Source organism: Moschus berezovskii, chromosome 21, assembly GCF_049115385.1.
Source record: "Moschus berezovskii isolate FMDL1 chromosome 21, NW_MosBer_1.0, whole genome shotgun sequence".
In the NCBI taxonomy this organism is placed as follows: Eukaryota; Metazoa; Chordata; class Mammalia; order Artiodactyla; family Moschidae; genus Moschus; species Moschus berezovskii.
Genome location: NC_142480.1, coordinates 24,501,891 through 24,515,310, shown reverse-complemented (window position 1 = coordinate 24,515,310; position 13,420 = coordinate 24,501,891). Strand labels below are relative to the sequence as shown.

At 41.3% G+C, this 13,420-nt stretch overlaps 1 protein-coding gene across 3 annotated transcripts in view; it reads left to right on the top strand.

The window, feature by feature from the left end:
- Positions 1 to 9,532, top strand: part of PRORP (protein only RNase P catalytic subunit) — a 152,212-nt gene extending 142,680 nt beyond the window's left edge. For all 3 annotated transcript variants that reach the window (XM_055418239.2, XM_055418238.2, XM_055418237.2), the window contains exons 8-9: positions 1,416 to 1,611; positions 3,309 to 9,532. In XM_055418239.2, the coding sequence (XP_055274214.1) occupies positions 1,416 to 1,611; positions 3,309 to 3,440 (328 nt within the window). In that variant the 3' untranslated portion in view covers positions 3,441 to 9,532. The remainder of the gene's footprint in view (positions 1 to 1,415; positions 1,612 to 3,308) is intronic.
- The last annotated feature ends 3,888 nt before the right edge of the window (positions 9,533 to 13,420 follow it).

The window sequence follows — 13,420 nt, the reverse complement described above, 5'->3', positions numbered from 1 at the left end:
TGGGTACTTCCATCTTTCCAAGACTGTAAGATAATAGTAATGCCCTTCATTCAGTCATGTTAGGCAGCATTGGCTAAACCTGAGGATCGCAGGCTTGAGAATCAACCTACCCTGGTTCAGATCATGGCCCTGTCACTTCCTGTCTGGGAAGTGTTTCCCTTCTCTGTGTCTTCTTTTCTTCATAGGTAACCCTCATGGGGATTCAGTGAGAAAATACTTGCAAATAATACATGTGAAAGTCTTGGCACAGCAATGGAAAGCATCTATATTTGTTGCTGTCATCATCATCATTATTTTTCATAGGTAGAAGAACTGAGTAACAGTAGCGTTATAACCAAGAAGCCTGTTGGAAATTGGTCTCATGCTTGGTTTGGAGCCTGTACATATTGTATATGCTGAAATTCCAAACCTAGTGGTAAAGATTGATTCAGCCACCTTCTATGGCTTTGGATTTCAGTCTTTAAATTTCTTTAACATTAACTCCGTTTGCCACTAATATGCCAAAGAAGCATGTTCAAACCTAAACTAGGGAAAATAATATAGTGAATGCCCCCATGACTGTCACTCAGCTCCCATAACTACTGTCATTTGTTAATGTTGTTCCATATAACCCCCACATTTTTTTCTTTTTCCTGAAGATTATATTTTAAAGACAAATTCCAGTTATTTTATCATTTCACTTGAAATTGAAATACTTTAGTATAAGGTATCCTGTAAAGGATCCACTTTGGGTCATTTGGATAAAGGTATATGGCTTAATCACATGTCGCCATCTGAATCTCCTGAGTCAAGGTAAAACTGCTATTTTTACAACACATGTATTCAAGCACTCACTACTGATGTTGAGGGCTCATTGGAGACTTTGAGCTCCTGACTCTTCTCAGACTGGAGGTGCCTTTGGGTGCTGATCAGGATGGCTACCCAGAAGCTACTTGGAGATAGCAGTTTCAGCTTTGAGGTTAGCCCCTTAGTTTTGTAAGAAAGTGTCTTCCTGCCCTGTTAGTATTATGAGTGTTTCTTGAATTCAAGTGAGGAAAGGGGTAGGGGAAAGATGTGCTCTGTAGTGGATGAAGCAGATGAGGAAAACTCCATGGGGACACAGAGAACCAGCTTTTAAGCATGCAGAGAGAATTGCTGTTAGAATTCTCCATTCTAGTGGTAGAGTCCAGCTGAACTGCTAAGAATCCTAAGCATTAGCATTCCTTTCCCTGTAGTCGCCCACCTGTGTTCTTGATCATGTTGTCTACCAGCTGAAAACTTGCAGGTGGTTCATAATTATCCTTGATTGATCATATCAGTTAACAAAGAATACTTCTGAGGAAAGTAGAGAAAGAAGTAAACAGCATGGTGAAGAATGCTGTTCTCTGCCTCTTTGGATGTGTGTTTGATTGTGTCCATTCTGATATCCGACTCAGCTCTGAGGATGATCCGTTCCTTCTGTATGCCACACTGCACTCCGGAAACCACTGCAAGTTTATCACAAAAGACCTGATGCGAGACCACAAGGCCTGTCTGCCTGATGCCAAGACCCAGCGCCTGTTCTTTAAGTGGCAGCAGGGACATCAGCTGGCAATTGTTAGTAAGCATCCAGGAGCAAAAATAACCTTTCAGGTATGTTATCCATCCTCTCCATAACATCAGCAGAGCCAACTATATAATAAGAATGTGACATGGTCAAAGAACGGCGCAACTAGTTCTCAATGTTTTGTTTTTCTTAGCTTTAGTTTGGTATTCCGGAGAAGGCAATGGCAACCCACCCCAGTACTCTTGCCTGGAAAATCCCATGGAGCCTGGTAGGCTGCAGTCCATGGGGTCGCGAAGAGTCAGACACGACTGAGCGACTTCACTTTCACTTTTCACTTTCATGCATTGGAGAAGGCAGTGGCAACCCACTCCAGTGTCCTTGCCTGGAGAATCCCAGGGACGGGGGAGCCTGGTGGGCTGCCGCCTCTGGGGTCGCACAGAGTCGGACACGACTGAAGCGACTTAGCAGCATGTAAGAGACCTGAGAGAGTTTAGCCAGTCACAGTGTAACAGCCTTATTTCAATTCCTGTTCAGACAGACTGTAAGATATAATTGCACACATATAATAATTGGAAAAATGTAAACAGTAGAAATTTGACGATGTTAAGGAGTTGTTAATTCTTAAGTATAATAATAATATTCCTTTTATATTTACAAAATAAGTTCTTATCTTTCAGAGATACATACTGAATTATAGAAGAAATGATATATCTGAGATTTCTTTCAAAATAATCTTAGGGGTTTTGGATGAATGGATGAGTAAGATTATTCATGAATTTTGATGCTATTTGAGGCCAGGTAATGGGTATATATGAGTTCATTGGCTGTTTCTTTATTTTTGTATATTTGAAAGTTTTCTCTGTTGCATATAAAATCATTAAAGACAAAAAAGGAATATACATTTTTTTTTTCTTATAGAAAGTGCAAATGAAACCTCCCCAAAAAGGAACTGCTAACAATAGGGTTCATCTTTTTTTTAATTGAAGTATAATTAATTTACAGTGTGTCAACTTCAAGTATGCAGCAGTAATACAATGGTAGATATATATGTGTACGTGTGTGGGTGTTTGTATATGTGTGTGTATGTATATATATATTCTTTTTCAGATTCTTTTCCATTATAGGTTATTATACTGATTATCTTTCTCTGTGCTATACAGTAGGTTCTTGTTGTTTACCTATTTTTTTTTAAGTGAGGAAGTCTTTTTTTTCTTCTTTTTTTTTGGCTACACTGGGTCCTCATTGCTCACATGGGTTTTTTCTTAATTGTGGAGAGTGGGGGCTACTCTTGTTGTGGAGCACAGACTAGAGGTGCCCAGGCTACAGTAGCTGGGGCACAGGGGCTCATTGGTTTGGCTCTTGGGCCCTAGAGTGTGCAGGCTGCAGTAGTTGCGGCTTGAGGTCTCTAAAGCACAGGCTCAGCAGTTGTGCCTGGGCTTAGTTGTTCCTTGGCATGTGGAATCTTCCCAGAGGAGGGATCAAACCCATGTCCCCTGTACTGGCAAGCAGATTCTTTATCTACTGCACCACCAAGGAAGTCTTCTCTTTTATATGTAATAATGTGTATCTGTTAATCCTAACTCCTGTTTTATCCTCCAACCCCCACCGTTCCGACCACCAGGATTCATCTTCACAGAGCTAGCTGCTCTTTGAAAATCCATTGTTAAGTAAGACAAAGAATACATCTCTGAAGCAAACTAAGAAATCGTAGAAAAGAAAGGGAAATGGCCAGATATTCCTTTAATGTTGTTCTCAATGTGTGGTTCCCTTTTTAATTCAACAGCATATTCTCAGCTATGACACCGTGGTGCAAACAACTGGAGACTCGTGGCACATACCTTATGATGACGACCTGGTGGAAAGATATTCCTATGAAGTGCCCACCAAATGGCTTTGCCTTCACCGGAAGACGTAAAGACTCTTACCCCATGCTAAACTTGTGTCTGGGTGTCCTCCTGGTTGGCATCAGAGCTCTTAAGTTGATGCTTGTTTAGAGCATTGCTTCTGTTCTGTTTGATTCAGTTTTTCCTGTTTGGCCCAGTTGGTTTATAAATCAATAAGTTGACTTTTTAATTAAATGAGATATAATATCTTTTCATAACCGGTTGCATTTTTTCCCCTAACATTTGTTAGGATTTGAGGCTTACTGAAGTTGGGGAACTCAATACGAAGTGATGCCTGCGTTGATGTGTGCTAAGTCACTTCAGTAATGTCCAACTTTTTGTGACCCTGTGGACTGTAGCCCACCAGGTTCCTCTGTCCATGGGATTCTCCAGGCAAGAATCCTGGAGTGGGCTGCCATGCTCTCCTCCAGGGGATCTTCCCAACCTAGAGATCGGACCTGAGTCTCCTGCAACTCCTGAATTGCAGGCAGATTATTTACTGCTGAGCCACCAGGGAAGACAGAGTGATGCCTACCTTTCTCTTATTGGGCCAGCCATTCCACTTACATGAGCAACAGGGTCTTCTGGTATCCTTTTTGCTGCCCTTCCAGGTCCATCAGTAGCAGAACCAGTCCATCTGCTGTGGGGCTCCAGGTTGTTTGTGAACCCTTTCTCCATTTCTGATATCATCTCATCCTCTACATGTTATCTCCTACCCACACTGAATCACTTATGATCCTCTGATGAACTGGCTCAGATGTCAAAGGCTTATTAGCAACTTTTACTTATTATCCAATGATTTGGGTTGGAGGAAAGGGGGCACTTCCTTTTTTTTAGACTATGATCATTTTTCTTCACCCTATAATGCCTTTTCACGATTGATTCAGCATTTTGTGAATTCCATTGGGCTTCCCTGATAGTTCAGTTAGTAAAGAATCCACCTGCAATGCAGGAGACCCCAGTTCAATTCCTGGGTTGGGAAGATCCACTGGAGAAGGGATAGGCTACTCACTCCAGTATTCTTGGGCTTGCCTTGTGGCTGAGCTGGTAAAGAATCCACCTGCAATGCGGGAGACCTGGGTTTGATTCCTGGGTTGGGAAGATCTCCTGGAGAAGGGAAAGGCTACCCACTCCAGTATTCTGGCCTGGAGAATTACATGGACTATATAGTCCATGGAGTTGCAAAGAGTTGGACGCGACTGAGTGACTTTCATTAATTCCATCACTTGGGATGAGGGTTTTCTAAATCATATAGATTTGTTTCATTTCATCAAGTTTGGCTTACTTTACCAAAGTGAGTAAGTTTTCATAATTGCATTTCTGTTTTACTTGCTTGCTTGGCAGTGTATTTTTCCCCCTTTTTTGGCAATGTATTTCTTGATTTTAACTAAAAAAATTCATGTCTGCAACACTTTATAACAGATTTTTCCTTATACATACTATATGATTTCATATTCAAGAATAGGCAAAACCAATCTATGCTGGAAAAAGTCAGAATAGTAGTTGCCTGAGGAAAGGGAACAAGAGAACTTACTTTGTGGAGGTGATGGAAGGTTCTGGGTGGTGCTAACATAGTGTATGTAATGTTAGTCAAAATTCATCACACTAAACACTTAAAATTGATGCATTTGCAACAACATAACTGAAAAAAGTATATTAGCATAAAAAAGTTATTAAAAGTTATTTACATGAAATGAACAGCAACCTAATTTGCATAAGACCACGTACACGAATATAAGTGGGTATATATTATGCACAGGGAGACAATCCAGGAAATACAGAGGCAGGGTTGTTTAATCTCCTTACCCATTATTGGATTCAACACTGATGCCCCCAGAGGAAGGAACTCTCCAGACAAGGGTCTGATAAATTGAGGGCATTGAAAGATGTTGAGAGTCAGAACGCTCTTAAATCCAATCTTTTTTTCTAAATTTCATGAACTACATACTTAGAACACTGGGCTTTCAGTGAGCTAAACTTTTTTTTAAAAGGGGTCGCAAAGAGTCGGTCACAACTGAGCAACTAAACTGAACTGAACTGATCCTAGTTTTAAGAAAATTAGGGGGAAATGCATTTGTTAAATAAACCTGTCTAAAAGCTTAATGCAGATTCCTCACAAGTTGCTCCTAGGGATGGGGTAGGATTCAGAAAGAATGTAGGACTTTGGAGTAGGAATAAACCTTGGAGAACATAAGGCCAAACAGTTGCATTTTATAGAGGAGGAAGATGCAATGGCTCCCCTGGATCCCACAGCTAGTTAGTGGAGACATTTCAGCCATAATCCAGCTCTTCCGATTCTCAGCCAATCTTTCTTGTACTGTACACTGTGATTTAGGTTAGAGTAGTTCATAAAAACTCAGCCTGAATGGTAGAGCATCTAGTGTGTAGATTTAGAAACTTTGTTAGCTACATAAAAGAAAGTAGGAAACAAGAGAAAGGGAACGGGGAGGACAACCTCTTAAAGGGCCCACGTTTCCATAGCGGCTCATCAGGGTAGAAAATTGTGGTAGGGAAATAATATTATTTTTGAACTCTTTGATGCCATTCCAAAACAAAACCCCTAATCTCTGCTGGAGGTAGATTGAGGAGCATCTGTCATTTGTCTAGAAGGAGGGGAATTCTAGGCTGCTCAGAGTCAATTGCACTGACATGGAACCATAGGGAGTGCAGATTTTTCTCTGAGTGAAGACAGCTGGTACCCAGCGCTTAGGCTACCTTTGTATTCTGATCACCTGAATGAAACAAAAGCGACCTGTCTAATTCAAAGTCTCAGACACAGTGGGAAGAAGAAATTCTTTAAAACCTGCACCCTAGATTGAGAGTATCTTTAGAGTCAGCCAGCCGTGAACAACGAAGGCTTTGAAACTCTGCCACTGAAAAGTATTTCTAAAGTGCTTTGTACTTCCCTCGGGCATGCTCCTGAATTTATATTCTCTTTTCCTCCTGCCGTTCTCAGACCCAGTAAAGAGAACATGTCAAAGGAGAAGCCTGAGTTCATTCTCTTAGGGTTCCACTGGGACTGTCTCACCTCAGATGCCTTGTTCTTCACATTAAATGAATTTTTCTCTTCAAGTTTGTACTTATAATTACTGCTTCCCTGGTCCTCTGACAGGTTTCTTGCTTTTTAAAAAAACTGTCCTAAGATATTATAAAATGCATATGTGTTCATATTATTAATAGATTTATTTTTCCCTGATAACTTCATTCTAAAGGAGGCATAGAAAGGAAGGATATGTTATGTAGGCACCTGAATTCTGGCCCATCATGGTGAGTCTTTGCTAAAAATCAAAATTACCAGGATAGTTGAGGACAAAGCTAAACGGAGTCCTGGATCTGGTACTTTTGCCCGTCTTTCAGCAACTTGGAATTTCTAGACTGAGAAACATCTAGGGAAGCCTTGTGGGAATGACTGGAAGTAGAGGGACATAGACCAGCGTGGTGACATTGTGGGATTCAGGTTTGAGTTCTTTCAGGGCTGGGACTTAGGCAGACAGAGTTCTCAGTAAGTGGAACAAAGCAGCTGCTCGAGCCTCCGATAACCCACAGGATGAGAGTAGGGTTGCCAGATAAAATACAGTCTCCCAGTTAAATTTGAATTTCAGATAAATGACAGTTTCTTCTGTATAAATGTGTCACAAGTATTGCAGGGACTTATTTACCCTAATATTACTTACTGCCTATCTGAAATTCGCAACTAGCAGGGCATCCTACATTTTTATTTGCTCCATCTGGAAACTCTAGGTGGGAATTAGATGGGAAGATGAGGGGTGGTAGGAAATGAGGCATCTATAAGCCCATAGCGCTGCAGGAGACGGGAGGCGAGCAAGGATAAGAAAAGATGTAAGTAAAAGGCAGCCTGGGCAGGAGGTGGGGCTGAGGGCAGAGGAGAGAAAACCAGCTTTTTTCTGCTTTATCCCAGCCCATGACAGTCTTGAGTCTACATGATACAAATGAAGGAAGTTCCATTCACAGATCTACTTAGAGGAAGCCATACAGACCAGTGGGATGAAAGAAAATATAGGAGACAGAATATTTTCTCAGTATTCAGTTCAGTTCAGTTGCTCAGTCGTGTCCAACTCTTTGTGATCCCATGAACTGAAGCACACCAGGCCTCCCTGTCCATCACCAACTCCCGGAGTTCACTCAAACTCATGTCCACTGAGTCGGTGATGCCATCCAACCATCTCATCCTCTGTCGTCCTCTTCTCCTCCTGCCCTCAATCTTTCCCAGCATCAGGGTCTTTTCCAGTGAGTCAGTTCTTCACATCAGGTGGCCAAAGTATTGGAGTTTCAGCTTCAACATCAATCCTTCCAGTGAACACCCAGGACTGATCTCCTTTAGGATGGACTGATTGGATCTCATTGCAATCCAAGGGATTCTCAAGAGTCTTCTCCAACACCACAGTTCAAAAGCATCAGTTCTTCAGCGCTCAGCTTTCTTTGTAGTCCAACTCTCACATCCATACATGACTACTGGAAAAACCGTAGCCTCGGACCTTTGTTGGCAAAGTAATATCTCTGCTTTTTAATATGCTGTCTAGGTTGGTCATAACTTTCCTTCCAAAGAGTAAGCGTCTTTTAATTTCATGACTGCAGTCAGCATCTGCAGTGATTTTGGAGCCCCCAAAAATAAAGTCTGCTACTGTTTCCCCATCTATTTGCCATGAAGTAATGGGACCAGATGCCATGATCTTTGTTTTCTGAATGTTGAACTTTAAGCCAACTTTTTCACTCTCCTCTTTCACTTTCATCAAGAGGCTCTTTAGTCATCTGACATTTAGATATGTCATCTGCATATCTGAGGTTATTGATATTTCTCCCGGCAATCTTGATTCCAGCTTGTGCTTCCTCCAGCCCAGTGTTTCTCATGATGTACTCTGCATGTCAGTTAAATAAACAGGGTGTCAATATACAGCCTTGATGTACTCCTTTTCCTATTTGGAATCAGTCTGTTGTTCCATGTCCAGTTCTAACTGTTGCTTCCTGACCTGCATACAGGTTTCTCAAGAGGCAGGTCAGGTGGTCTGGTATTCCCATCTCTTTCAGAATTTTCCACAGTTCATTGTAATCCACACAGTATTTAATAAAAATAAATGCCACAAAACAAAAGAGATGGGACCACCAATGAATAAATGCAGTAAATCTTGAGAAATAATCTTCAATTTTCTCTTGTCATGTCTCTGTTGTGGTGTTTCAAGATTCCCTGAAGACTTCTGTCCCCACATTTTGTCTCTGTTGGCAGTATCTGACGGATACTTCCAGAGACTACATATATACAACTTGCTCTCAACCAGGAATTGAAGTAAACAGGAAGCCAATTATCTAGTCACAGATAACAGCTAAAAATAATCTGTTTTTCTACCAGAGTACTCGAAAAAGTACACTCTTATCAAATGGATTAAGTTATTCAAATAACAATGATAATTTATTGTAAATAGCAGTGTTATGTGACGGGGTTTTGGTAGCTTCTGACGAAGGTAATGTAGGATTAATTTCAACCACATTTAAATGATCATAACATTAATGTTTTCAATGTTAGTTTTAAAGTCCAACCCAAGAAGCAAAGGCTTGAGAAATCATAATTTCTTATATGATAGACACATAAATTCATTTTAAGGAGACCAGTTGAGATCATTCTATCACTCTCAGCTGGGCTAGAACATTACTACATATCAAGTTTAGTTCACATCTGAATATTGAAAGTCTACTTTTTTCTTTTTTTTATTTATTAAAAGGTTTTTTTAGCTGAAGTATAGTTGAATTACATTGATTCAGGTGTATAGCAAAGTGATTCAAATATATATGTGTGTGTGTGTGTGTGTGTGTATTTGTTCCAGGTTCTTTTCCATTATAGTTTATCACAAGATACTGAATACAGTTCCTTGTGCTATACAGTAGATCTTTGTTGTTTATGAAAGTCCATTAATAAAACAGCTCTCTTGTGTCTTCTATGACTGCATCAGAACCAAGAATGTCAGTGTCCAGAATTCCCTGACAGTTCCGCTCCTCATTCGGCTCTCAGGGGCAGAGTGACATCTCGGCCAGGCAGGATAGTATGGGGCCTCAATCTTCCTGAAACAGGTTCCTCTGGAAGTAGTTATGGCAGGTCAAACCAAAGGTAAGTTCCTCACCCAGACTTATTACTTAAGATGTACTGTATTATTAATTCTTTAAAAATAAATCGTTGTTGTATTTTCTTCCTCTTTCCAGTGACTGTGCCATAGAATCCAAGGCTTCATTTTTTTCTGTCCTCTGCTGCAAAGCTCAGTAGTCTAACACTATTAAGTTTTTATGCATATCTATGCCTGTTTTATATATATATATATATATATATACACATATACATATATATATGTTGGTGGTTTAGTCACTTAGTTGTGTCTGACTCCTTGGGACCCCACAGACTATAGCCCCTCAGGCTCTTCTGTCTGTGGGATTTCCCAGGCAAGAATACTGGAGTAGGTTACAATTTCCTTCTCCAGGGATCTTCTCAACCCAGGGATTGAACCCGAATCTCCTTCTTGGCAGGTGAATTCTTTACCACTGAGCCACCTGGGAAGTCCCATATATTACACATTTATCCACATAATTTTTAAAAGATCATTCTCTGTAAACTCTTTTGTAATACGTTTTTTTCCCACCAGACAAAAAACAAACTTCTTGTTCTCATAGTTTTCTAGCACTTCTTCCTCATGTACTTCAAACATCATAATATAAAGTCATAAAATGAGGCAGTCAAGTTAAGCTAGGGCATTGCTGTACACCATAAAATCCTACTCACATGGTAGTGTACTCGCAAAACACTAATCAAGGTTTCCTTGTGTTCAGAAGGAAATTTGTATTCCAGGAAACTGTCACTCTGATGATAGCTACTGGGTCAAATTAAAGATCATGTCCTTTGGCCCTTAGCCCTGTTCTGGCAGGAATAATCAAATCCTTAAAGAAATGGGTCTTTTCCAAGTTAGGCCCTCTGATCTCCAACTCCTAAAGAAATAAACTCTTGTCAGACCAATTATTTGAAGGCAAAGCCTGAGGAAGTTTTGCTGCTTTACACAACTAAGAGAGCTTTTTATTTTTTAAAGTAAATCATGTGGCTCTTTTTGTTCTTTGATAGGGAGGTTTCTGTGAGGAAATCAGTATTGAACAGTTTGTGCTTTATAAGTGGCAGTTTTTTTCTCTCCCATTTCCACTGCTATTACCCCCAGATATTTCAACAGCTTCCATATTCTGGTATCATCATTTCTTTCTCTTTTGTTTTTTTCCTCAATATTTTTATTTATTTGGCTGTGCCGGGTCTTAATTGCAACCCATGGGACCTTTAGTGGTGGCATGTGGATCTAGTTCCCTGACCAGGGATCAAACCCAGGCTGCCTGCATTGGGAGTGCAGAGTCTCAGCCATCTGGACCACCAGGGAAGTCCCTGTTCTCATGGTTTCTTAACCACTTAAGCTCTGATGATGCCCCCTGGGAGATGGCAACCTGGATCTTTTAAACTATGTAAACGTGCTCCACTTTCAGGATATCAGACTTTAGAGCTCTTCGTTTTGAGCACAACCTCCTTACCTGTCCCACTGCTTCTTCCTACCTTCAGTTCTGAGACCTGTTCTTAAGCCTCTTCCTTCCTCACCTAGAGGCCTCTCTCGTCCATTCCCATCTGGCTTTGCTTGCTTTCTCTCATCCCACCCTACCCTTAAACTATTCATTTCATGAATGCTTCAGTAACACTTCCCTTGTGCTTCCAGTAATGCTTCCCTTGTGGCTCAGCTGGTCAAGAATCCACCTGCAATGTGGGAGACCTGGGTTCAATCCCTGGGTTGAGAAGATCCCCTGGAGAAGGGAAAGGCTACCCACTCCAGTATTCTGGCCTGGAGAATTCCATGGACTGTACAGTCCATGGGGTCGCAGAGTCGGACACGACTGAACGACTTTCACTTTTAGTAACACTTCAGATTCATTTACTCATTCTACCTCCTGTGGTGTCCATCTTACCAATTCTAAACCTAACTTTGGGTAACCCGAGATCTGTCCACTTCCTCTGCTCCTACACACCAGTGTTGCTACAAAAGTCATGAAATTACACTGCTGGAACTTCACTCCCATTTGAAGGCTCTTTGGTTCATCTTTCAGTGAATTCCCATTAATTTCCTGAAGGAGCTCTCCCAGTCTTTGTCACCCTAACTTGAAAAATAGCACTTCTGCAGCCTTCATTTCCTTTCTGTTCAGTGGGGAAGGTAGTCAGCATACCTCTCACGCTCTGATGGATATAGGATCTTGTTTAAAAGGTTGGTTCAGGTCTCATGTGCCTGGTGATGCCAATGCTACAGACCATGTTTTGAGTAGTCTCAAGTGAGCTCCAAGGTTATTTAAAAATAATTATAATACCACACTCAGGATTCTATGTCCTGAGTCATAACCTCACCACTCTCACTCTCGGCAGATGAACTTAGCCGGAACTAAGAACCATCTGTTAAGAGCCTCATCAGCAGTTTTTGCTCTTTCCAACATCTTTCTGCCCTCACCTTTGTCTTAACTTTTCTAGGTTAGTTTCTCTGCCTGCAGCCATACTATCCTTTCTTGCTAACTTCAGAACTTGTCCTCTCAGGTAATTTCTTTCCATGGGCTCTTTCCTGCATCTTTGGGCTTGCCTGGTGGCTCAGATAGTAAAGAATCTGCCTGCTGTACAGGAGACCCAGGTTCAGTCCCTGGGTCTGGAAGATCCCATGGAGAAGAGAGTGGCTACCTATTCCAGTATTCTTGCCTGCCCGGAGAATTCCACGGACAGAGGATCCTGGTAGGCTACAGTTCACGGGGTCATAAAGAGTCAGACACGACTGAACAACTAACATTTTCACTTTTCCCTCATCTAACTACAAATTCCTTTGGGCTTCTAGCCTGACATGTACTTACCTATGTACCAGGCACATGTACTTCCCTAGGCATAGTGTAACAGCCAGACTTCTCAGAGGAAGGAGCCATCTCTACCCTTGCTTTCTTTCCAGTTCTCCATTTGCAGCTGAGCATTTCTACCTTGGTAGCCTGTGGACCCTCAACCACTATGAAAACAACTCCTCTTCACCCCCACCAAGTGATCTCCTGCCTTACTTTATTTTTCCTGCTCCTTACCTCTTACTTACTTACTTACTCAATTAGCAAGTCATGTCGATTTTACCTTCAAAATATCTGTCACAGGCTAGTTATTCAACTCTTAACTACCTCTCCAAAGGAAATAATTCTTTTTGAAAAAGGCTTGTACATGAAGATATTCTTCATAATAATGTTATTGAGAAGAATAACAAAATTGGGAATAATGAAATGTTCAAAACAAGGGAAGGAAGAGACAAATATAATTTTAAATGTTACAGTGATTAAAATGATACTCTGTGTGTTGGCATGGGTCAAGATGTAGTTGATTCCACAGTGTTACATTCTGTTGATTCCACAATCTCTGGGTTCTGGGGTTGTGGTTAAGTTTTAGTTCTCTCTGTCTTCTGCACAATCTGAAACTGATGCTTGTGTAACAGACCATTAGGACTCACTCTGTCTCCATTTCCACTGAGGCACAAATGTCAGTACATACCAAGATTCCCAGGTGAATGTGAGACAGACACTGCATATGCAGAATTTACAAAAGGAGTAAAGGAAACTCTGCCTCACAGCTCCTGGCCCCTCAGTTCAGTTCAGTCTCTCAGTCATGTCCAGCTCTTTGCAACTCCATAGACTGTAGCACGCGAGGCTTCTCTGTCCATCACCAACTCTCGGAGCCTACTCAAACTCATCCATCGTGTCAGTGATGCCATCCAACTATCTCATCCTCTGTCGTCCCCTTCTCCTCCTGCCTTCAATCTTTCCCAGCATCAGGGTCTTTTCCAATGAGTCGGTTCTTCGCATCAGGTGGCCAAAGTATTGGAGTTTCAACTTCAGCATCAGTCCTTCCAATGAATATTCAGGACTGATTTCTTTTAGGATTGACTGACTGGATCTCCATGCAGTCCAAGGGACTCTCAAGAGTCTT